Consider the following 26,689-nt stretch of genomic DNA (forward strand, 5'->3'; position numbering starts at 1 on the left):
TTTTTTCTGCAGGAATGTATTATTATTACCCTTTTATAGACACAAAGGTTCATATCCTCCTCCCTCTCCCAGATGTCTTGGACATTGAAAAGAGAATCAAGAGTATTAACTAATTCCTTGTGTTTTCTAAGCTGGTTTGTAGGTTTGAAGGATTGCGAATGATTTGGCAGAAAACAATGATGCAAAACAAAACCCCCAAACCAAAACCTTAAGTTTTACTTTTTCTACCTGAAAATCTTGGAAGACTTCCTGTAAAAGTTTGCAGATGGGTGTGTGTTGGCTGTGCTGTGGTTTTAGCTCCAAGTCAAATGCCACTTCTCTGTGAGCAAGTCACACCGCATATCAACATTAATTTAATTATGTTAAATCTCACAGGCTTCATGAACCTAAAAGCCAAGGAAAACATATGCTGTTTCTTCATCCTTTAACACATTACTCACCAGTAGAAGAATTTTCAGTTTCTTTTCTGAAAGACCCTTGAGCTCTTAGTGAAAATTTGTACTTGTGTTGCAGTTCAGTTTGATTTGAAACCAAGAACTGGTTCTTCTGATTCTTCACATAAAATATATCGAGCCATAGAGCAGTTCTAGAACACAAAACCCTCATCTCCGCCTTTCCCTTCCTTGAGTGCAGATGGCTCTTGACGGGCAAACAGCTGGAAGAACAATATTTACCCACCACTGGAAAATCATTTCATATTTGACAAGATTCTCCTTGAAAAAAAGAAGAATTTATCAACGTGGTAGTTCCTTTTCGCAGATGCTTTTCCAACAGTGTTCTGTGAAACCTTAAAAATCACACACGGTTATTTAAATTTAATTGCTAATTAGTTTAAGGCAACGCATAACCATGGAAAAGGCCAAGAGAATGTTGAATGCGTTTGGCAGTTTCAAGTTGCATTTGGATCGTGAGCACTTCCTGACTGAAGACCTGTACAAACAAACTTGGGGCGAAGGAACCCACTGGCACCATTCATGGTGGGGATTAAATGCAAGTGGCTTAGTGGGGCTGTGCCTGGGACCCCGTCTCGAGGGGTCTCACAGTGGGAGGAACTCACATCCTTTGGAAACTGCTGTGGATAATTACTACTTTGTAGGGCAGTGAGCTCACGCTATTACACAAGATTAGTGCTGTGCTCCAGAGCTGGCAGATTGTCTCTCCCGCACAGAGATTTGCCAGCTAGGAAAATAGTGGGCATATTGCCACTTCAACGACTATCAGGAGACCCCGAGTTAGTTTTTTTCCCTTCGACATATTCATGTTTGTAGGATCCCACTCCAGGCTGCCAGCCTTGGGCAGTGACACCAAAACAAACGTCTCTTTCTCCTTTAAAACAAAGCTGCTCTTTTCCTTTTGGTTGTTCAACTAAAAGACAACAGCCAAACCATAACCTCCTTTAAAACATAAATAAACAAGGACCCAGACCAGAGTAACCCGCAGCAAGTACGCGGATCAGAGGAGGGTATATTTCTACCTTGTAGTGAGGTCATTTGCCCCAACAATTTAAGGAAAAAAAATTAAATATAATCCCCCACAGACTGCAAACAAATGCCTCTTGTGACCACAGCCATCTAGGGAAAAAAGGCATTTTAAAGTTAACACATGTTTTGATTTCTCTCATAAGCAGTCCTTCTAAGCTCCCGGCAGATAACTGTTTGACCTGTGTTCTGAAAGGTGAGGGCCGGGGGATAAACCCAGAGTGGTTATTCTGAGTTCTTTATTTAGTGCAAAGGTGGTTTCTTATCAGCATATGTTTCAAAAGGGTAAGCCGTCCTCTAGGGACTGTGTTTTCTATTTGGAGTTTGCTTTTATCCTTTGGTGGTTATCTGCTTACCCCTGGCATCGACTGCATTTGGATGTTATTTGTGGCCATGTGAGTACAGCAGTGGCGCTACCGGTTCCAGGTGATAAACCGGTTCTAGGTGATAAAAGGAGTTTGAACACAGAGAAGTCAGCTTTTAGTACAGGTGTCATGTTTTTATAGCTAATCTACATAAGTTTTTACCTAAAAACAGACTAAATCACATGCAGACATTAATTGTGTGCATTGGTGTTTATTTATGATCTGCCCTGTCCTAAGGATTTTAGGTGTCTAGTATAGATTTGGCTTTGCTTCTGATGCAGCTTCACTGTTGATGTAAATCATCTGATAATTTTAAAAGGACAAATAGAAAAAAATAAATATTGTAGTTGAACGTTTTAGTCAACTAGAAAATTCAGATTATAGCTACATTGGCCTGTAGCTAAATAGAATGGGATTGGTAAATACTGTTTAGCTGAGGTCTATCTTTTAGCAAAGTGTTCTCTTCTTACTTTTCCTCACAAAACTGAGGGGACATATCACAGATAATCCTTTAATCTTTTTTTCCATACGGAGGAAATAATCATGGTTTGGGGCGGGGCGGGGGTGGGGGGGACGTCTACAGTGCTTTGTTAACAGTGACTTAGTTGGTAATTCAAAATCTAATGATGGATGGATATCACCACCTAGTGGCCATATAGTATTTTGCGTTTCAAAACTTCACATTCCCAGAACTCCACTTAGGTCTCTGCAGGAATAATATTCTCTGTGAATTAAGTCCCTATAGCTTTGGGTTTTAAAATTCTAGTATGAATTGCATTATATCATGAACCAGAAAGTTAAATGTGAAATGAGATGATTTTTCAAATGCAGCGTAAAGCTAATACATGGAGTCACATGCTTAGTAAAATCCTAGCAACTGAGGCAAGCATTAGGACCAATCTTTCCCGTATCTTCACTTTATACACAGTAATAGCAGTGGAAAGTTTTCCTTGGCTCGTTCCCTTGGCATGTGAACCTAGAGGACATTTTTGGTTTTCTTATGAAAATTTTTTTACAGTGAATTAAATCAGCAGTGTTCGGGGGAATAGAGAGTAGGTAGAAAGCAGAGACTGGACTGTTCATGGAAAAAAACTCCAAATTATAGCTTGAAGCCTTAAATTCTCCCAACAATTACCATAATATATTATGTCAGAGCATGGCTTTACTGGACAAATGTCAAGAGCGGTTTTTATCAATGGAATGTGTGTGGTTAATTGTTTAAACATACTTGGCAAAACTCATAATAGTTCTAAAACATAAAGCCTTTAATTGGCCGTTTAAGATAATCTAAATTACAGTGAATTTTAAAGAATAAAAGGTGACTCAATCTAAGCTGAAAAACTATAGGTAAATATGTGGGTAGGTACAAGGTCGATGATAGAGTAGGCCTTTGGCAGATGCAGATTCAAGATTTGTAGTTTCAAATATACATGAGAGACCCTGAAGATCCACAATATGAAATAATTCGTACTTTTTGCTCAGGCACAAATTTGAACTGTACCCAATGGCTGGCTAGTATGTAAAAATCGTTCAATTAGCTAGCAAGTTTGTCCAATGGACAGCTCAGTTTTCCCATCTCTAGGGGTCTGTTGATGTTTATTCTACTAACTATTTAACCATTTTGGACCTTCTCTATTGTATTTATGGTGGGGACCTCTCTGCTACACAGGTCTGTGTGAACAGGGGCATTCCCAAAGGTCTATCCTAGATATATCCTTCCCTGCTGCCAAGAAATACTGTATTTGTAGGGGTGTGTGTATGTGTGTGTGATGGTAGTAAATCTCAGATTTGTGTCCCACAAAAAGATGAACTTTAATTTTATCTAGTGTGTGAAAATTCCATTTTCTTTTTATTGGAGAGGAAAAGAAACCAAGAGATTCTAAACAGAGTGTCTAACTGTTTAGGAGAACTAGTTAGTGCCCATCAATTATCCTTTATAGTTATTTGACCAAATTAAATCGTAAAATCTCAATGAAAAGAATTTGAAATGGGTCAAATATTATGGAGAAAGGCTAGTTATCAACTAAGTTTTGATAAGCCCAGTTGCTTTGAAAACTTCTTAGTTTTAAATTCTGATAAAAGGGATTTAAAAACAAAACTCTTTCATGTTCTGGGAATTCTTTCTCTACTAGAGGTTGAAGCATGACCTTATTATCTTCAGGGTTTTGAATTTTGAATTGACATTATCTTTTAAAGACAAAAAAAATCTTGATGTGGGAAAACAAATACTATTTTGGGATGTTGCATGAAGGGTAAGTCATTCTACGGTTCAAGAGACTTCCCTGATCCAGCCTTTTCTTTTCACCATCCAGCTGCTTGCATATTTCCTCATAAATCGATTTGCTTATATATGTATCATATAAAGGACCAGCTGGGACGTGACTGTCACAGCAGTTAACTGACTAATACTGGATGGTCTTGTTTCCTTTCTTGAACTGAAAGCAGTGCTCAAAGCTGAACCAAGCAAACTCCTTTTGTAAAGCAAAGCAAAAAGTACCTGATTTATTTTTAAATCTTGTGTATTTCTGAAATAATGCTTTTTTAAAAACTGAAGTATAGTTGATTTACAATGTTGTGTTACTTTCAAGTGTACAGCAAAGTAACTCAGTTGTGTGTGTGTGTGTGTGTGTGTGTGTATTCTTTTTCAGATTCTTTTCCATTATAGGTTATTACAAGATAGTGAACATAGTACTCTGTGCTATACAGTAGGTCCTTGCTGTTTATTTTATATACAGTAGTGTATATCTCTTAATCCCAAACTCCTAATTTATCCCTCCCTGCCCTTTCCCCTTTGGTAACCATAAGTTTCTTTTCTATGTCTGTCAGTCTATGAAATAACACTTTTTTAACCTTAGAAAAAAGACAGTGATCCATCTCTAGTTCAATTACATTACAGTTTTATCTTCCATTTATTTTGTACATGCTTGTGATACTAGTTATCTGCTGAGATTTCAGGGCCATTGATCATGGTGGTGTGTATTTTAAAGATAAAAGATCATCTGGTATCTCTGAATGACAGTTGGGACTCCTAGATACTATATAATCAGAGAGTCACCTTGAAAGGATATAAACCCTGTCTGACTTTAGTAGATTGCTGGTAACTTTCAAAAGCAGAGACCCTACCCCCATCCCCAAACACAACACACACATTTTCCCTCCCTGCATGTTGACTGAATTAAGTTGGACACTTTGCAAAGAGCTGGGAAAGAGAGCATAACTCTTCAGCCATTCTGCTTGAGAAACCTAAGTCAAGTTTGTCTTAGATCTGTGGAATTGAGGTCACTCTCCGAGAGTGGAGAATATTGACAGGCAGGGGAGTCCCGTGTGCTCTAGAAGACCTACAGGATAATTCTCTGCTTTTATGTTAATATAAGACAGAAGTAAATTTTTGACAATAAAATACAGATTATTTGGAATAAAATAATCTAAGCATTTGTAAAGTTTGATAGATTGTAATGAATAACTTCAGTCTGCTCTGACTTTGTCCTCTCAATATTAGGATTGGTTCAAAATGAATTCTCTGGTTTGTGGAGACAATTGTCATTCAAGAGAATGGTACTTAGCTGTTAGATTTTGGCCAGGATTTTTAGAGTCATTTTATGCCTTTGTCAGCTAACTTGCTTGAATCTGATTGGGGGGAAAGGAAAGAGAAAACAATAATTGAAAAGTTAATAAATCCGGTTTAGTTGAAATGGTTGTCTTTTGGGGCACTTTTTTTTTTTTTTTTACGCATACAGAGAGGTAATCATTTAATTGGAACACTACAAGTAACTTTTTCATATACTGTACAGCATTAAGCAGTTCATACTAGGTATAAAAAATTAGCTCTTAATAAAATGCATGTTTGTTATAGAACATGTAGAAAAGTTTACATCTGAGCTGGCTTTCCTTTATATCAACTATGTGACTTTTATGTCATAATTTTCTCTGCCATCAGAAAAGAACAAAAATGCACAGTAATTTAGGGGTTTCTTTTCAGACATGGGATTGACCTAATTCTGGTCTCTGGGGGAAACACCGAGAGTTCAAGGTTTGGAATGGAGAACATGAGTCTCTGAGACAAAAACAGGCTGAGGTCTGATCAGCATTTATTTTTGTCAACAGTGTTAAAATGAATTCTCCCCAAGCCTTGCTGGCTTTTTGGAATAATTTTAGTTTGCCCATCCAGCCCTAGAAGAAGGTCGACCTGGGCTAGATCACCCAGGATGTTTGCTTATAATCCCAGCGAGGAGAAAAAAATCCAGATGGGAGCAGAGAATTTTTCTCTGCTCCTTCCAAGAGTCTACATTTCTGTATGTATGAGACACCGTCTATGTGAGAGAGGCTCGATTACATTCTTATAGCTCAGAATTGATTTCCTGAGGAGAGATCTCTTCCTAACATTTAGCTTTAGTGAAAAAAAGTACATTATTGAACCTAAAATCAATGATTTATTTTTTCTACTCTTTTTCTCTGCAAGTGATATTAAATAAGGCTATAAGAATTCAGGAGGAAACAAAGAAAGTTGTTCAGAAAACTGGAGTTTCCTTTGCTAAATCAGTTTGGCAGTAACATGGAGCAAAATCAAAGCATCCTAGCCAAAATAAATCCGCACAATGGAGCAATCAGATATGAGGTAATAGTGTGACATGCCTGTGGGTATCAAACATTCTTGTAAAAACCACAGACTTAAAATTTGGTCCTGCACCATTAAGCCACAGTTCTGCCAAGCAACAACACAGAACACGGGTTTTAAATCACTGCGGCGAGCCAAATGCAATTCCCACCCAAAACAATTAAATCTTTTACCAGAGGTCTGAGCCTGGGAAGCTTAAGGCCTGGGAATTACTTTGGTGGCATGGAATCAGAATCTCATTTCAGTGTGAAAATGAGATGGTTATTGTTCAGATCAGGAGGAAATGTCAGCTGCAAAATACATGGCAGTCGAGGGACTTGGATGGCTTGAAGTGATGTTTGTTGAGGTTAGATTAAAAAAGGTTAGCTAAGAAATCGGTAAGTTCTTTCTGATCACTGCATAGCTCATGTTATAGTGTTCATTTTTACTGATTAGAAAAATAATTCATGCTCATTCAAGGGAAGTTGGAAAATCTGTAAGAATATATAGAATAAAATATTACCTTAGTCTCATATCACTAGATATAAACTTTATAACATTTTACTGCATTTTCTTTTGGTCTTTTGCATACACACACACACACACACACACACACACACACACACACACACACAGCTGCATCTTGAGAGTATGCGTAAAATTTGGATTATTGTACATTTTTAGGACTTTGCTTTTTATTTAACTTAACACTTCTTTTAGTATCTTCCATCTCCTTGTATAGTGCTCAAAGACAAGATATTTGATGGTTATATAATGTCCCATTTGTCTGGCTATACCATGATTTATTGAATATATATTTGCTCTATAGATTTTTCCCACTTACTGCTAGTATAATATTTTAGATAAAATGTTGTTCACACCTCTGATTATTTTTTAGGATAGCATTTTAGAAGTAGAATTATGAGGTCCAAGGGTAGGAACTTTTTAAGGCTCTTGGTATGTATTGCCAACTGTTTTCCAGACCGGTTATTTACTTCTGCTGACTTTGTGATTGTCTTGCTTGCTGTTTGCCAGCAGCAAACAACATCTTCGATCAGGGGCAGGTATGGATAGGGAGGAACGCAGCACACTCTGTGGTTCATTATTTCTAAATATGAAATTATTTATTAAACAACACCAGTATGTGCCAGGCATAGCTCCTGGCACTGAGGATACAGGAGTAAACAAAAGAAGCCAAAATCCCTGTCCTCAATGAGCTTACACTCTACTAAGGAGAAAAAATATAATAAGTAAGTAAAATGCATAGGATATTAGAAGGTAATAAGTGTTATGAAGAAAAATAAAGCAAAGAAGGGAGATGAATAGTGTGGTAAGGACAAGGAAAGGGGAGCACTGCACAGTTTACACATGGTATTGAGATGCTGGAAAATTTTCCACCTTTGAGGACATTCACTGGTTTCCTGAAAGAGGTTAGTTAGAAAGTAAACTAGAAAGTATTGAGCTCCAAAATCCAAATTAAGTATATGAGGAACTCTGGGATCTTTCACCATAAAAAGTATTAAATGTAGATCTTTGTTAGTTTTAAGGAATTCTTATTCTTTTATTAATTTAATTTTTAATTTTTTCCTGCTTTAATTCATCTGTTAAAGACAGCTTAGTTATACAGCAGCAGCAGGCTGAATGTGATGTTTATATCTGCATTGTTACTCCATTTCCTTTTCTGTTATCTATTAAAGGAGGGTAGCCGGAAAAAAAAAAAAAGGCAAAAAATAAGGCTTGGTGGGTGGAGGGTAAGAGATGATAAGAAAAGGGAAATAAGCAAAGAAAAGGAAAATAAAGAAATAATTAGAAACCCAGGTCAGATCAAATGTCAGTTCCCGGTCGCAGGAAGACCTGCCAGACAGAGTGCTTTGGTGAGTATGGTCCTCTGAGCATCTTTCCCAGGGCCACCTAGGGGGTAACTCAGTGGTACCATTCAGGCTACTAGAGTTGAATTTAAATCCATATAATTTCTGGATTTCCACCAGAGAAATAAAAACACCCTTAATTCTGTGTTTTGGAATAAAAGTCTTTATTAAGCTTCCCTTGGTTCTTTGAAGTTTTATCACTTTTCAGAGATTCTTCTTTACATAGCAGAGGTCTCTTGTCTCCTATCTTAATTTTGGCATGATTGAGGTGTATTTCAAAGCAAAGCTAAGCAAAGAGATTGAAGGAAAAGTAGAAGGTCTCTTAATCCTGAGGTTTTCAAACTTTAGGTCTTCTTCTCACAAATTATTTTATCAAAGATCTAGGTTTTTACCATATTTTAAAGCTTTAAAAACCACATTATTTTCTGAGAAGAAAGAAAAATTAGAGCCATTCTCTAGTATATTTATTATACCTTTTTAAAAGACAAAGATAGCCATGGTGCTTTTGGGAGTAACTAGGAGGACCGTTTTTTGGCATGCTCTGAATTGGAAACAATTACCTTATCTCATATACAGTTCTTTCTTCTCTGACTTTTTTTTCAAATAAAATCTCTTAACTCACTGTTTCAACCACAGACTTATTTTTTCCCCCCCTTGGTTTTTTTTTTTTTAATTTTTATTGGAGTATAGTTGATTTACAATGTTGTGTTAGTTTCAGGTGTACAGCAAAGTGAATCAGTTATACATACACATATATCCACTCTTTTAGATTCTTTTCCCATATAGGTCATTACAGAGTATTGAGTAGGGTTCCCTGTGCTATACAGTAGGTCCTTATTAGTTATCTATTTTATATATAGTAGTGGGTATATGTCAATCCCAACCTCCCAATTTATCCCTCCTCCCCCTTTCCCCCTTGGTAACCATAAGTTTGTTTTCTACACACAGACTTATTTTAAATTTAATTCAAGGAAAGACTAATAGATCTGTAGGCCCAGAAGAAACAGTCACATTTGCCATTGTCACATAAATCTGAATACGTATTTCTTTCATATGAAGGAAATTTGTCTCCACCAGTCTGGTCAGCATTAGATGTGATTTAAATGTGACAGTAGGCAAAGCATATTGGGAAAGCGATACCCAAGTTGAGCCAGAGAGACAATGAACAAACATGTCCCATATCACATTCTAGTTAAGAGACCGGAGGCTAGAAAGCTTCTCTCTCATTTATGGTCCAATATTATTTTCATCTCACTAAAGTTTGTTATTTTTGAATAGGCATAAGGACTGTGTTTTTCATATAATTATTGGTTGATATGGAGGTCACATTTTAAGGTAACAAAAAATTGAATGTAAACCTAAAAGTCCTGGGTGTTTAACATTGCTAAGTTTCAAGTTATTCCCAGTCTTGCTGGATTACTGTAAGAGATAATGCATACCAAGTACCAGAAGAAGGCTTCATTCATTACTGGTGCTGAATAAAAGACATGTATTACTGTGATGGGAGGCAAAAGATATTTCTGGTTATATGTCATTGCTCAAACTAGGGAATCAAAAGGTATCATCTAAAGATGTAGATATAAAGGTAACCAGTAGAAAAACATCAGGTCAATAAAATTCCTTTTAATTATCTGAACACACATTAAAGAAAAGCAAACATGTATTTATAGTAAGACATATTTTTTAAAGCATTATCTTGTATATTAATATGCATAAATGTGATAGATGTTCCTATTAAAACAACTTCCAGATTAGATCATAAAGCAAAACACAACTGGATGGTGCACATAAGAATCATATCTAAAACAGAATTACTCAGAAAGGTTGAATATAAAATGATGGGCATAGGTATATCGGGTAAACAAAAAAATAAATATAGCAAATATATCAATTTATATGTATATCGACATAGCAAAGAATTTGGATGAAAACAATTACATTCAATAAGACAAAGGTACTTTATAGTGGTAAAAATATAAAAGAAGGAATGACCATTTTATTGCACTATAATCACCTCTACATAAAATTATATGTGCACATAGGGTTTGGAAGAAAACATGACAGATTAGAGTGACGAGATTATGAATTTTTTTCTCTAGTTGTTCTACTTCCATTAATGCTGTTACAATTAATAATAATGACATGGTTAAAATTCTTAAATTGAGCATTGATTCCTTAGATATATCTCATCACCGAAGGAAAAATATATATATATTTGTTGAAGAGAGACTTTGAGATATATACATTTTCCACTCAGAGTGTAAAAATCTTTTTCTATACCACCAGAATTATTTCAGCTAGATGGTTCAACAGAAATTGTTGAGTCCATTCTAATTTAATTGTGCAGTAATGGCACTGTCGCTTTTATAATATGCTTCTCTTTGACTGTCAATAGTTATCTTCTCCCTCCATTTTTACAGCAATATGAGAACTGGAGGCCCAATCAGCCAGATAGTTTCTTTTCTGCTGGAGAAGATTGTGTTGTAATTATATGGCATGAGAATGGCCAGTGGAATGATGTTCCCTGCAATTACCATCTCACCTATACCTGCAAGAAAGGAACAGGTAATGATTACCCCATTAATAATGTATACTTAATCTGCATTTCAATTATCAAGTAAATTCAGGAAGAATAAATGTCATTCTTTAAGACACAAGCTGGATGTCACATATGGCATCTCTTATTGCTCTGGAATGGTTTACTTTTTCAATATAATTGAAAAGTTTGTTTTCAGTAATGTGTTCACCTTAGATTTCAAGTGCTTAAGATAACAATGTAGCATTTATGTAGAAAAACTACCTGGCAGTATTTTTAAGAAAAACAATTGCCAGCCCAAGGGCCTATAAACCTGTTTATTTTGATGAGGAGAGCATTAAAAAAAAAAAAAAAAAAAAAAAAATTAGTTGTAGAATAAATAAATAAATAAATAAAAATTTTAAAGAAACAAAAAAAATTTTAATTAGTTGTCAACAATAAAAAACTGGTATGTATCATAAAATAATGTGAAGTTTTTACTTAAAAAAAAAAAAGAACACCTGGTGCCATCTGGCCCATGTTCAAATTTATCAGTGGTTTAAATACTGCAGCTGGAAACTACCACCCTCGCTTGGTGGGACTGTGGTCTCCAATTCATTGCAGTCCTCATTCAGACCTTTCCTCCTTTTTGGTTAAGTTCCTGGTCTTTATAGACATTTGAGTTTTTCACTCATTCCCTTAGAAGCTCCATCTGTACACATAAACCGTAGAACAAAAATGCCATCCCTATATCTATTGTTGAATACCTTCAAAATATGATACAGTAAAAACATTTATAATATGTTTATAAGTTAATGATATAATGAGAATTTCTTAGTTGATATTAAACAGATAAAATTAAGAAAGCTGATTTTTGAAAGTGTTTATCATTGACCAATATGTTTGAATTCTAAGGCACACTGTATAGACTTCTTCCTTTAAAAAATAGGAATTCCATAAAAATTTATAAACCTATTTGCAATTGATAATGGTGTTAGAACATGAGTATTTAATCTCTATACCCAGATTTTACCCACCTCAATTAAACATACAAAGTACAAACACAAAATACAAAATCCATTTGACTTATTTTTGAATATAAAAATAATAAAACTAATAATACACTCTATAGATATTTTAGGAAAGACAAACACCACTAGAGAAATTCTATCAAAAGAAAGAGAACAGTAAGATACACAAAGCTGAGATGAAACTCAGCTGTTATCCATGACTACTATACTCTGCCATTCTCTTGTCTAAAGCAGAATTTATTCTGAATATCTTTTATGTGTGAGCAGCTTTCCTGACTATGTACGTTACTTCCGCACTTATGCGATGGAACTTGTGAAAACAGCAAATCAAGTTATTTGCTCTTTTCCCTGTTTCTAGTGTAAGAAGTCTTTAAAGAACTGTTTGTCTTTATCCAAATGTCATGTTTGCCCTCTTAGATCTCCAAATGTTCCCTGGAGTCTTGCTTTTCATTTTGTGATCCAAACATTCTTTTATTTCTGGTGTTATTTTTTCCTATGCCAGGGTTTATTAGCAGCAGCACTATTAACATTTTGGGCCAGACAGTTCTTACTTGCGGGAGCTGCCCTGTGCATTGCAGAATGTTTAGCATCATCTCTGCCCTCTATGCACTGAGTGCCAGTAACATTCTCCTCCACTCCACATCCTCCTTTGCTTTGTGACAACCATCCATGTCTCTAGCCATCGCCAACTATCCCTGGGAAAGGAGGGAGAGGAGGAAAACTGCCCCAGGTTGAGAACCACTGCCTTATCTAAAAAAGGATTCACAAAAGTAACATCATGGTAGACATTTCCCAATGGGGAAAGATTTACAAAACATTAGGTCTACCTCATTAAAGGAGAAAAATAAAACAAAACAAAATGATTCATATATTTTATCTCCCTACTGTCTGATTTTTATTTGTGTAGACTTAATTCTTTGTTAATCAGTACTCTGGGGAATGTTAGGAATTTTATAAATGTCTGTAAACTTTTATAAATGACACTTATTTTTCCTTTCAGATATTTTAGACATCTTTAAACATACAGACCTAGGTCGTTTTAATTAAATACTTGCAAAGAAGGATTATATTATATATAAAAGACTTTTTTTTTTTAAAAAAACACCACCTCGTTGCATACTATCTACACATCTTTGGGGCATCCTGCAGGTTCCTTCCAATCCCTTCCATTTACTTCCCAAATCCAGCCATAGATAATGACTTAATACCCTTTCTTTTCTCTTTAGAATTATCACATATGCTTGCATCTGTAAACAAATTGTTTAGTTTTGCACATTTTTGAACTTTTAAGTAGAATCATACTGTTTGTATTTTGTGCATTGCTTTTTTTGTTCAGCATTATGTTTGTGAGATTTATCCATGTTGATGCATGTAGCTGTATTTCTTCATTTTGGCTGCTGTGTAGTATTACAGTATATGACTATATAACATCTTATTTATCAGTTCTCCTGCCAGTGGACATTTGGGTTACATTCAGTGTTTTCACTATTATAAACAATGTTTCTACGAATATTCTTGAACTTGTTTGTGGTAGATCTCTGCAAGTTTCCATAGGGTGTTTTTCCAGGAGTGAAGTGCAGAGTCATAGGATAAATGCACCATCAAATTCATTAGAAAATGCCAAATTATTTTCCAAAGTGGTTGTACCAATTGTCACTCCCACCAGCAATGTGTGAAAGGTCCCGTTACTCCACATCTTCTCCAACATTTGATATTAATGGACTTTGAAATTTTTGCCAATCTGGTGGGTATAAAATGTTATCTCTTGTGATTTAATTTGCGTTGTCTTGGATACTTCTCCCTGGATATCTTTTCATATACTTTTATTTATAGCTCTTCTTTTTGTAAGGTTTCTGTTCATGTCTACTGTGTATTTTTAAAAATTGATTGCTTCTCTTTTATATATTGATTTGTGAGAGTTTTTAAAAATGTCCTGGTTATTAATCCCTTGAAAATTATATGTTGCAAATATCTACTCCCAGTTTGTAGCTCATCTTTCCCCATGGCATTTTTTAATGAACAGAGTTCTCATTTTGTTGAATTTTCCTTTATGGTTTAAACCTTTTTGTGTCTTAAGAAATCTTTACCTATCCTAAAGTCAGAAAGCTATCCTATGTTGTTTTTAAATGTTTTATAGTTTGTCTTTTACATTTATATATTTAAACCATCTAGAATTGATCTCCCATGGATTCTCTGAGGTAGGGAACCAAATACATTTTTTTTTCCATATGAATACCCAATTGTCCAAGTGAAAAAACTACCTTTTCCCCACTGCTCTGCCATGTTGCTTCTGTCAAATATCAAGCATATATATGTGGATCTATTTCTGGTCTGTTTGCCTGTCCTTGCCAGTACCACACTCCCTGAATTATTTTAACTTTATAATAAGTCTTCATTTATAGTTTTGGAAGAAATCTGTATATTGCTTTCCTCTCAAATTTAAAGACAACTTTTAATTTGTCAGAATCAAGTATAATGAGTTATCTAATTGATAATTTTTAACCTTCCGTATCACTTCCATCTCATTCTATCTGACACTTGCTAGTATCTGGACCCTAGTATAGACTTTCCATATTACAATAAAAGAAGTGTAGATATCCAGATGCGGGTTTTCATTGAACTATATACATAGTGCAGATTATTAATTGAAAATGACATATTATTATAGAAATCTCAGTTTATCTTCTAGGAATTTGTAAAAATCAAATACATACACAAATGTTTCTAATTTCTTAGTTATAGATAGTAGGACTTTATAATCTATTTTTAGGTTATGTCTATCTGAGTGACAATTTCTTATGTGAACGAAAATATATGCTTGGATTGTGTTTCATTAAAGACAATTTTGTTTGCTATGGGTCAATACATTCTAAGCTGTTTTGTCAGGCAGAAGTAAATTAAAGGAACTAAATATTTAAGTTAAACCTACATTTGTCATTGCAAAAGAATATGGTTATAAACAGCCTTTTGAATATGTAAATAAATTTAATATTCATGAACTTTTGACATCCAAACATCTTGGTACCAAGGTTTCTGGTAATCTTCCTCCCATTGAAGATTTGCATTATTTCATGAGAGAATATGACATGCTTATCAGGTTGGCCTCATGATGGCATTCTTAAAGTAAACTATTGATAGGAAATGTCATTTAGGGAAATTATATTGAAGTTAAGTTATATTTTTATTAGAGATATATAGCAAAACACAATCACTTAATAAAAGTTAATTTGTAAAATATATCATTTAAAACAAGTACGCTAATATTGAATAAAATTACAAATTAATACAAATTCAGTTGAACCAATTTTCCCAGCTTCTTGAATTTCAAAATCGTGAAGTTTCTTTTACTACTATTTCCTTTTTACTATTTCTACCATCACTAAGTTTGTTGATATACAGAATTTTTTATTGTGGGTTAAAAATGATGGTTATATATTCCAAGATTTACCTTTACTTACCCTGCTTAAGAGTTGAAATTTATATTTATAAGGTAATCACAAAATTGAAGCATGAATACTATGTCCTGACTTGCTCCCTGTCTCTGTACAGAAGACAGAAAAGAGCAAATAAACATAATTGATCCTGGAGATATTTTATTTATACTGAAGAGTCCGTATTTTATCCATATTTTGTCCGCATTTTGAAGCTATGATGTTATTATAGATTTTAAGTTTTTTTCAGGGAAGTGACAATAATAGTTAATTATTACAAATCTATTATTATTTGAAGTGAAGGTGGGTAATAAATAAAAACATTGGGATGGTGATGAAGAGAACATCAACAGGCCACATGGTGGCATGAGACAGGAAATTCCAAATTCCTTTTAATTTGGAATTTTTTTCAGAAAAGTAGCACCTCCAAATGGACAGATGAATGTATGACCATATGCCCTATGGTTCTTTAAAAAAAAAAAAAAAAAAAGCACAATTCAAGATGACAGAATCTGAGATTCAAACTAGGCCCAGAACCTTACTGTTTAGTTTTGTCTTGAAAATTTTCAATTTCTTAATCTAAATGACTGCTGAAGGTGCTTGATTGGGTATAATAAAGAAGGAAAGAGAAAAAAAAAGAGAAACTCATGCCAATAGAAATATTTAGATTATTTGGAAATAACCCAATTTACTTTTCTTTAGTTGCTTGCGGCCAGCCCCCTGTTGTAGAAAATGCCAAGACCTTTGGAAAGATGAAACCTCGTTATGAAATCAACTCCCTGATTAGATATCACTGCAAAGATGGTTTCATTCAACGCCACCTTCCAACCATCCGTTGCCTAGGAAATGGAAGATGGGCTATGCCTAAAATTACCTGCCTGAACCGTAAGTGGTCCTTTAGAAAGAATGGACAACCATGCTATAACAACTACTAGACACCCTCATTTTACGGCTATGGTATTGGTAGTTTAGGGTATGGAGCAAGTAATATTGTTGTGTTTTCTTTTCTTTCTTTCTTTCCTTCCATGTAGCATCTGCATACCAAAGGACTTATTCTAAGAAATACTTTAAAAATTCCTCATCAGCAAAGGACAATTCAATAAATACATCAAAACATGATCACCGTTGGAGCAGGAGGTGGCAAGAAACAAGGCGCTGATCCCTAAAATGGCGAACATGTGTTTTCATCATTTCAGCCAAAGTCCTAACTTCCTGTGCCTTTCCTATCACCTCGAGAAGTATTATCAGTTGGTTTGGATTTTTGGACCACCATCCAGTCATTTTGGGTTGCTGTGCTCGAAAACATTTTAAATGAAAGTCTTGGCATTCAAAAAGAAAGCAAACAAAAGGAAAGAAAATAAGGGCAGAATGTAACCATTTCCAGACTATCTAATTTCTTTAGTTTTCTATTTGCCTCCAGTGCAGACCATTTTATAATGTATACCAGCCTACTGTACTATTTAAAAAGCCCCATTTCAGCACCAATGGCAATGTAAATAAGATGATTTAATGTTGATTTTAATCCTGTATATAAAATAAAAAGTCACACTGAGTTCGGGCATATTTAATGATGATTATGGAGCCTTACAGGTCTTTAATCATTTGTTGGGCTGCTTTTGGTAGTTTGTTTAGGCTGGAAATGGTTTCCTTTGCCCTTTGTCAGCAAGATGGAGGATGGTTTTTCCTGGACAATTAACAAACACAAAGTTTTGTAGGTCACTGCACCATTTCCACCCTAGGTACAGCCGGCTTCCATGTGATGCTGAAGCCTGGCTGGCTAATGGGATCCCAACGGAACTAGAGACTGCAACGTGGAACTCTTTTTTTGCTGCATTCCTTTTTCTTCACTTACAAGAAAGGCCTGAATGGAGGACTTTTCTATGACTAGGAGCATTTTTTAGGGGTCAAAGTGCTAATTATTAACTCAACTGGGTCTCCTTTTTAATGGCTTTTATAACACTAACTTGCAAGATTACAGATCAACAACATTTCAAATGGATATAGACCTAGGGCTCTGGAGGGAGGGGGTTTGTTAAAACAACACACATTCAAAGAAAGAAATTTTGTATATATAACCATTTTAATCTTTTATAAAGTTTTGAATGTTCATGTATGAATGCTGCAGCTGTGAAGCATACATAAATAAATGAAGTAAGCCATACTGATTTAATTTATTGGATGTTATTTTACCCCAAACCTGAACATTGACATAGTATGCTAGTTATTTTTCAGTGTTAGCCTTTATACTTCCCTCACACAGTTTGGAACAATATAATCTAGGTACTCTGTCCCTGATTAAATAACGTGATGGATAGAATGCATCAAGTGTTTATTATAAAAAGAGTGGAAAAGTGTATAGTTTCAGCAAATGATGTTTGCCCATTCTAAGCAAGGAGCATATATATAGAAATAGTGTGGGCGTTGCTTCCTATTAGGTGGAGTGTATGTGTTAAAATTTCTCCCTATCTCTTCCCACTCTGTTTTCTCCCCTTAATTTGAATAAAATGACTGCTGAAGATGACTCTGAATCATTATCCACTTAATTTAATGTTTAAAGAAAACCCCGTAATGGAAAGAAAGCATTTAGGGGTCTTTCCCTAATTTTAGTTAGAATGATCTTGAGAAGACAACAAATAAAATGCAAATAGAAGAAGAGCAGACCCAACATGGTTTCTTTTTCACAGAACCTCTTTTGACTTAGAAGGAACCACAGTAGCCACAATCATACACACTGTCTTTAGGCAGGTTCTCTTGGTTGCTGCATTAAATGTGATCCACCTTTGGGTGTTCTAGAGCACAGAACAATTCTGTGTCTACCTATTAGGTTTTAATTTTTCCTCTTTCATTACAATGCACATAATACGTTCCTGTATTTATATTATAACGTGTATAGTGTAAAATGTGAATGACTGTTTTTTTTTTTTTTTTTTTTGTGAATGAAAATCTAAAATCTTTGTAACTTTTTATACCTGCTTTTGTTTCACCAAAGAAACCTAAAATCCTTCTTTTACTATACTGTGACTGGTCTGGTTATTTACAACTTTAAACCCTAATGTGCACCAACATTTTTACATTCTAGATCTATCATGAAGTACAAGCTGCTGGCTTGGATGAAATGATTTTATGGCTAGCAGAGAGGTGATTATAAATGTCCCTGCAAAAACTGAGATAGTAATTCTGATAATGTTTACATATACATTCTTAGGCATTAATCTCAAATATGAAGGAAACATGCAATAGGAAAAGTGATAGGTCACACTTACAGAATTCTTCCTATTAACCAGGCCAAGTGTTTTATGTGCGTCATCTCCCAACAAGCCTAAGAGAGAGGCTGTTAATGTCTGATTGATGAGGGATCAAGCGTAGAGAATTCAAGTCATTTGTCCCAAGTTACATAGTTTGTTTGTAGTGGATGCAGGTAATCTCCAGAACCTGCATAATACTCTCAATAAAAACATAAAATATTATGTTCTCAATTGTTATACGTTTAGGAGGTTAATTTACTGGCTAGAAGAGCATATCTAAAAAAAAGATCAGAAGATGTCAAAAACACCAAGTTCTTATCCATCCAGATACTCATCCATCCCTTTATTTTCATTCATTCACTATTACTAAGTACTTACTATGTATTAGGCACTGTACTAGGCCCTGGATATTCAGCAGTAAATGAGCTAGACAGGTCTCTGCCAATGTAAGATTTTTATACTGGATGCATCCCATGGGAGTTATTTTACAGCCCATTCTATTCAATATCTTTATCGATAATTTGGAAGAACAAATCCATTATATAATCTGCAGTGGTATAGAAGATATCATAAAGGACAAAGGTGAGTGGAAAATTATTTTGAGGTTTCTTTCTTGGAATGTAAAAAATATATGGGAAGTTAGGCATGAATAGGTACAGAAGATATTCTTTTCCTTGCTTAGCTTGTCCTTTTAATGTGCAATCTGTCATATCTTTATACAGAACTTTAAATAGAAATTACCCAAGGGAGTATATAAGAATTTGTATTACTTGTGCATATACACCCTTATTAGATGTTTATAAATCCATCAGATAAATTTTTATTGATCTAGGTGCAAATAATAGAGTCTATCGGATGTTCCATTACCCACAATGCTGAAACAGAGTGAGAAGTTTAAGGAGACTCAACACTAAAAGTCAGCCAGAGGTGGTTTTCTATTCATCTCTAAAAGCTAGGTTGCATATCAGGGGAAGAAGAGGTGGTCTTCTGGGGTAGCTGAAATGGAAAAGAGGTATGAGAGATTATATCGGGAGGAATACATCATTTTAATGTGATAGCAAGTAGAACTTTGCTGATCTTAAGTGAATTTTCAGTTACAGTACAGGAAGTAGGAACTGGATTAGCCTTGAGCTAATTGTGCAGGAGTCATATATCATGCAAAATAAAGTTGTGGAGTTTGAAAATGGACAGAAAAAATATAATCGGTTTCAAAAAAGTTCAGAGTTGATTTTGTGCATGCCTGTGCAAGACTGTCTCCCAAGAAAAGAATCTCCAAGAGAAAATATATCTTAGGTAAAACAAAAGATGTTATTATCAAGAAGCTAAAGACTCAGTGATGACTTCAACATTTTTTAATGTGTTTCTTTTTATGTTTCCCAGTATTACAAATTCAGTGAAGTGGTTTTTGAAGGAAAAGGCCTGCAGTGATGGTTTAGTACCATTTGTGCATCCTTTCTTTTTTTCTTTTAACTGTGCTGCAATTCCCATTTGCTAAACAAACCAGAATTCACCCAAATGATTCTTTTCTAAAACAAGTCTATATACAAAGTTTATAAAGGTCTTTGAATGAGTCGTTCAAGAGTGTATAATCTTTTCCCATTATTACTCATTTCTGAGTGTTTGGATCCCAGCTGGACAAGAAAGAGAAAATGCCAAACAAGAACAAGAATGGTTTTTGTTGAGATGTTTACAGAATAGGCGAAGCCTGGGTTTTCTTTGGAATTTAAATTCACAGTTCTGAGTCCATCAAATGATCCCTGCTGAAGATTAAAAGTTGATTGCCTTAAGGCAGTAAGTCATAAGTGATTTTTTGATAGTGTGTACTCTAAAATAAAATTTTAAACTATGTATCCATCACATTTTAAGTTGTCAACCAAAATGTTTTTCATCATAAAGCAAAACAATTGTAAAGGATTTTAGTTTTGGCATATTCTAAATATTGCCGTTCTAAAATAAACATGTAACATCACTCTCTTAAATATATTCAGTGGATTCTAAATACCATAATAGTTTGATTCCCACTATCATCCATCTAAAAAATACTTGAAGAAAAATACTCTTTTAATAGTCAGACATTTTATGTTTTTATTTTTGGACTTGCTTTTTAATTTCAGTTCCCCCATGGAACTGTATCTAAATATTATACATTTATGTGCTTGAAAGTCTTCTATTGATTAAGCTATCAACATATATACATCAAAATTTGTACTTTCAAGTGGAAAATTAATTTTGTCTTATGAACATAAACATAAAGGTATAAAAGTTAAAAATCCTCTCCTGGATTAAGTGATCATTGTAATTTACAGATATACAATTGATCAAAACAATATTACACTCTTACAAAATTTGAAAGCTAATTACACAAATTGTAACATTTTATTAGAAATGTATCTCAATGAGATGATTAGGGCTGTTTTTCCCAATTCACATTTCCATGAGTAAATATTACCTAAAACTGGAATGTGTCATGGCTTAGCATCAATTCTATTCCTATTTTATTCTTACAGATTTAAACATTGAGAAAACTTTCTCACTTAAATAAGTAAATGGAAATGACAGTTTTATTATGCAGAGCTACTCAATATTTTTAAACTTTCTGAATTATATGCCAAAAATCATATAGTGGTCTGTCAAAAATTACTTTCAATTACCTTTCAGTTGACATCTCAATGAAGTCCTTCTTAAATTTTTTTGGTAAACACCTGACTTAAAAAAGGTTTTGATTTGTACACTGTCACCAGAGTCATTCATTTTGATTCATCCTTTTCTCTGTTCATAATTTTTACATCTCATGTCAATGCATCTAGGACTCAGGATGGATGAAAGGTGTGTTCGATGTGGTGGTTGTTTTTTATGAAGTCGGAGTCTAAAACCTTTGGTTTTCAAAGCTTGTTTCCTGAAACAACATTAACATCACCTAGGAACTTGTAAGAAATGCAAATCCTCAGGCCCTGCCATACTGAAATAGAAATTTTGGGGAATGAGGAGAGCAACCTGGGTTTTCACAAGCACTTGGGATGAGTCTGATGAATTCTAAAGTTTATGAGAACTGGTATAAAGAAGATGATATCAAAAAAGTTGAAGTTCTGGAAATTTCTTCCTTTTGTGTGCCCATGTACCCACCCCCCACCCCCCCAGAGTCTTTATTTTGCATGATACATGACTTCTGGGCAATTAACTCAAGGCTAATTCCTACTTCCTGTCCTGTATTAAAAATTCACTTAAGATCAGCAAAGTTCTGATCACGCAACCCTGATTTGGAGACTACTGCTTTAAGATACACAGTCCTTAAAGTATTTTTAGATTTTTAGTACATTATCTATCTGTACTTGTGAGCATGTTTGGTGATTGCTTTCCAAATATTGAATGGGCCTCTGGTTATGCAAGAAAAAAGTGAGAAAAGCTTTCTCTACAGGGAAAGCTGAATAAAGAGGCATGGTTAAAAATAATCATTTCTTAAAAGACAGACCTGAAACAAAGCTTGAAATGAAAGAATTAAGACAAATTTAAAAACTGAGAAATAGAAGCAAAAAAGGTAAAACTTCCTAACAATAGCTAGCCAAGAAAAGGAACTTCAAATTCAGTGGGGAGCCCTAAAAGAGGTCTAGATGGGAGAATCCTTGAGTGAATTGATCTATAAATAACTCCAGTTCCTAAATCAGATGACCCTCTCCAATGCCCATTAGCCAGATTGAACTCATCATTCATTCAATAATGTATATTGAGACTTACCATGTGCCAAGCACTCTGCTAGATATCGGGGATACTGTTATAAACAAGATAGGCCAAGTCCCTGTCCTCACTGGAATTTACTGTCTGATGGGAAAGATTATCAATGGCACTAAAGCAGGAAGAGATCTGAATTCTCAAAATGTTGTTGCTAAAGTCTCCATTCTTGGCCATCTCTTTGCTCTGCTCTCCATCTTCACCTGATTCCAACCATAACCATAGGCCTTAACTCACTCCTACATTATAACTTCCATATCTCTTTCTTCTGTGGGAAAGGTATGTATCCAGCTGGTTGGGTTTCAGAGGTACATTAAGTTCTATATGTCCCAAATTGAAATATTATCCACCCATCCTACTAATTGTCTACACATTTTTTTTTTAAACTAGGAGTCTAAGAGTCATCCTGGACTCCTAAGTTATGCCCATATTCAGTCAAGAACCAAATTCTATTAATTCCACCTCCAAAAGTTTCTCATATTATCATCTTCTCTCTATCCCAACTGTCCACAATATCTCATTTAGTATCACTGTCTCTAGATGCATCACTTTCAAAATGATCTTTTAAACTACAGAGTATTTTTTCAAATGTGCAATCAGAGCTTGGTGTTCTACAGCTCAAAATTCTCCAGAAGCTATTGTTTACAAAATAAAATTAATTTTACATGCATAGCAAAATTCTTTGGTGGGAAAAATCTGTTCTAGGTATTATGTGCTTGAGAATGGAGGAACTGATTTAGAAATCTTAAGTAAATCAACAATTAAATTTAAATAATTTAAGTTTTAATCAATTAAATTTAAATTTTAGTTTTTTTCTTCTAATTAGATCAGTTTGGCTTCCTGTTCAGTCTCTGATGAAAAGTCAGGCTCCCCTTGTAGCGACTGTGTACAAGGTAAAAATGGAAGACCAGAAATGTTCTCTAACTTAATGGGACAGAGGGTTTACCCCTCCAGATACACTCTCCACCCTTCTCCTCCTGCTTTGTGCCCTGGGAGATTGACACCCATCTCCACATAGCCCTCTATACCTCTTATTCCCTACTGCTCTCTCACCTTGACCCTTCAGGACTCAGGGAGTAAGAGCTCTCCACTATTACTGGTCCATGGGTACTGCACTATAAATTGTGATTTCCTTAAGCTGCCCATCTGTATATTAAATAGTCCTTTTGTTAAACTCTCTTCATTTTACCCAGTTTGATTGTGTCATCTGTTTCCTACTGGATTCCTGACTGACAAAGTGTTTTTAGATGCAGCGCTTCAGGGAAATTATGGAAGTAACCCAGTCCCTATCAATCACAGGATGGGCATGCTACATTACAGTCTGGAAGCGACCACGTTGGTTCTCTTGGTTTCTTTCATAGCATCTTATTGTGGGCTTTTATGAGGTTATATCTTTAGTCCTTCCTTACAGCCACTACAAGCTAAACACGTGATTGTTGCAACTGCCAGCCATTTTTCTGCCTCAGCTATGCATAAACATAGCCACGCTGCAGACTGCTTGGTCCTAAGGCTGTGTTCTCTGGCTTGATTTCCAAAAGTAAATGTGATACTTCTCAGCTTGAAATCACAGTCAAGTTCAGTAATCAATGCTTGTCTTATAATAAGGAGCAAAGAAAAGAGTAGGTGTCAAGGTTTACATGTGCATAGTTTTCTCTGAGATTAAACCCCCAATATTTTTGAAGTTTTATGACCACACATGGGGAAAGTGGGAAGAGAAAGGAAGGGAGACTGATATTTGAAAGCTGCCAGACCATTTTGTTTCTCTGGATAGAGGTCTGCTTCTGTCTTTCAGAGAAGTTTTTTTCTCCCTTTGTTTTTGGAGGAGCCATTCCAGGGGGCTCTGTAAGTTATACAAGTTTAAGACCAAGCTCCTACTTTGGAATGAATTGGTAAAAGGAGAAGCTGAGTTGCTCTGCATTAAAAAGTGGATGTTATCTTCTCATGCAAAGTGTTGTATTTTTAGAGTAAATTTTTACTTTGAGAAATATTCTGTTTACCTTCTCTAGGGTCTAGATTCCAAGGAGTGGAAAATTATTGGCAGAAGGGCCTTCCTGTGTCGAGGAGGGAAGCTAGTTTCAGCAACCTGGTAGTAGATGTGCTGAAATTAAGAAAAACAGGTCTCCACCTGTGGAGGGGCCTATAAACTCTGAAAGTAGTCGATAAACTGCACAGTTCTGAGTTATTTAGCTGTGTTAGAATTCTTTACATTTCCTCATGTCCTCAGCATAGTTTTCTTAAGTTAGGGCTTAACTGAGCTTTTCGGAATTAAGGGATAGGCCATGCCCTCCTATGGGAAGAGTGGAGAGGTAAAGAGATCAGCAGCAGCCTTAGAAAGCCAGGTACAGATGGCGTGATGGGATCTAGAGTCATGTGCCTGGTACCAGAAGGCTGGCTGGGGTCAGAATGACATGCCAGGTGGATTTATGGGACTGGGCAGTGTGCCGGGAACATTTGGTGGAAGGAATCTGCTAAAATGTTTAAATTTTTTGTCAAGTAACAAGTGGTCTTGGAAATATTGTTTGAGCACTAAAGGGAAGTACAATTTCTTAAAACTAAATGGGAACATCTGTTTACATAGGCTTTTTTATAAGTAATATCATTGTGTAATATGTGGCAATACTTATACTTTTACCATGGAGTCTCTTCTACCTTAAGATGTGAGGTGAATTAACAGATTCTTTTAATTTGCATAAGGATATGTAGGGCAAAATGAGTAATTTGGGAATTTAAAAATGAACACATAAGCAAGAAAAAAAAGTAACCCAGTAAAATGAATAGAAGAAAATTAGCTAAGTAATTCCAGAAGAATGAGAGTAATAAAACAATACTATGCTTTTGGATAAGGATTTAGGAAAGGAAGAAGACTTGCTGGGACTTTGGAGGTTGTACTAATCTAGGCAGAGACAAAACATGTCATTAAAAAGCAGGCATTGGGATTTGGTGATGCTCTGATTATGAAAGAGGATAAAAGAAAAATATTAATTATAGCATTTGAGTACAGCATTAGGGAAAATAGAAATGCTACAAAGCATTCATGCTAAAGAGAGAAGACAGTTTACCTGGAAAACCAAGCAATATTTGAAGCTCACTAACAATGGGCAAATATCAGTTGCTTGGGGGTTTCTGATTGTATAAGAATGAAAAATGAAATCATTTAGAATGATTTTTAATTAACTGAGGCCTTGAACACAAAGATACCAGTCCTCTCCATCCAAAGGAGGAGGCTCAGGATGGAGACTAGACCAAAGGATGAGAGATGGATGCTGAAGTTACCCAGCATCAATGGACCACTGTGCAAAAGCTGGAAAATATGCATCCAGGCCGAAAACCGTGTGGGCAAGTAATGTTTGTTGAATCATTTCCTGAATCGTAATTCTCATTTTTAGATGCCATGAAAACACTTTTAGGTATTTGTTGAATTATGTCATTGCTCTTTTATTGTTCTTAATTTATTACCTAAGTAATCCCTGCTCATTGTAAATGTATTGGAAAATTCAGAAAAGCACAAATAGGAAAATAAATGTTCAAGAGAATATTTGCTTGAGGTCATTATTTTTTACCCATACCGCCCCAAAGAGTGCTCAGTAACTATGTTTTAAAGGTACTATTTACTGGGTGCCAGTCACTCTCATAAGCGAATTGCCATCTGTCTTCTTTCATGAGAATGTAAGCTCCATAAGTACAGGGACTCCTCTGTCTTGATCATCACCATGTTCCTAACACCTGCAATAGTGCCTGGCATGCAGCAGGCACTCAATAAATATTTGCTAAATGAATGACTAAATCACCTCTCTTAATATTCATGTCGATTTTACTGTCATTCCTATTTCCTGGTGGAGATACAGAGGCCCAGGGAGATTATACTGACAGCCCCAAGTCTCCTAGTGCATACTCTCGGATGTGCACCCAGAAAGCCTGACTCAGGAACTCATTAATACATTTGGCCGATACGCCTCAGATAGAGGGGGAGCCTGTTGAAACTAAGGTCAGTGGGATGAATTAACAACGCCATACTGAAACCAAGACAGAAATCCCTCGTCTCCTTGCCTCAGGTACCACCAAGAGCCTGTTATATTCATTGAGCAGTTCTATTAACCAGCAGCATCAGAAGCTAAGGACAGAAAAAGAAAAATGTGAAGCCGTTTCTCTCTGTCTCTCACCACTCTTTGCTCCAGAAATATGCCATCCACTGTTGTCTGTCACCTAAGTTAGTGGCTGGCTAAATGGTTTAGCAGATGAGAAACTGTTGGGATTTCTAGAAAATCACGTGAATGTTTGGAAAAATGCAGCTGCAATTTGTGTCTAAGTCTGCAGAGTCACGCAGAGTCAGAGTGAATGTCAGTGTCATTTCATGCCAGATGTCAGTCCGTTGTGACCTTCACTGTTGCCTATTTAACCAAAGTAAATATTTGCCGTTAGAACAGAACCAGAAGTTG

At 35.4% G+C, this 26,689-nt stretch overlaps 1 protein-coding gene across 3 annotated transcripts in view; it reads left to right on the forward strand.

Annotated features, from left to right (window-relative positions):
• The window catches only part of VCAN (versican), a 115,254-nt gene extending 97,710 nt beyond the window's left edge, over positions 1 to 17,544 (forward strand). For all 3 annotated transcript variants that reach the window (XM_061189418.1, XM_061189414.1, XM_061189417.1), the window contains 3 exons: positions 10,726 to 10,870; positions 15,985 to 16,167; positions 16,314 to 17,544. In XM_061189418.1, coding sequence (XP_061045401.1) covers positions 10,726 to 10,870; positions 15,985 to 16,167; positions 16,314 to 16,441 — 456 coding nt within the window. In that variant the 3' untranslated portion in view covers positions 16,442 to 17,544. The remainder of the gene's footprint in view (positions 1 to 10,725; positions 10,871 to 15,984; positions 16,168 to 16,313) is intronic.
• Positions 17,545 to 26,689: the final 9,145 nt, after the last annotated feature.

This window comes from Eubalaena glacialis, chromosome 4, assembly GCF_028564815.1.
Source record: "Eubalaena glacialis isolate mEubGla1 chromosome 4, mEubGla1.1.hap2.+ XY, whole genome shotgun sequence".
Lineage (NCBI taxonomy): Eukaryota > Metazoa > Chordata > Mammalia > Artiodactyla > Balaenidae > Eubalaena > Eubalaena glacialis.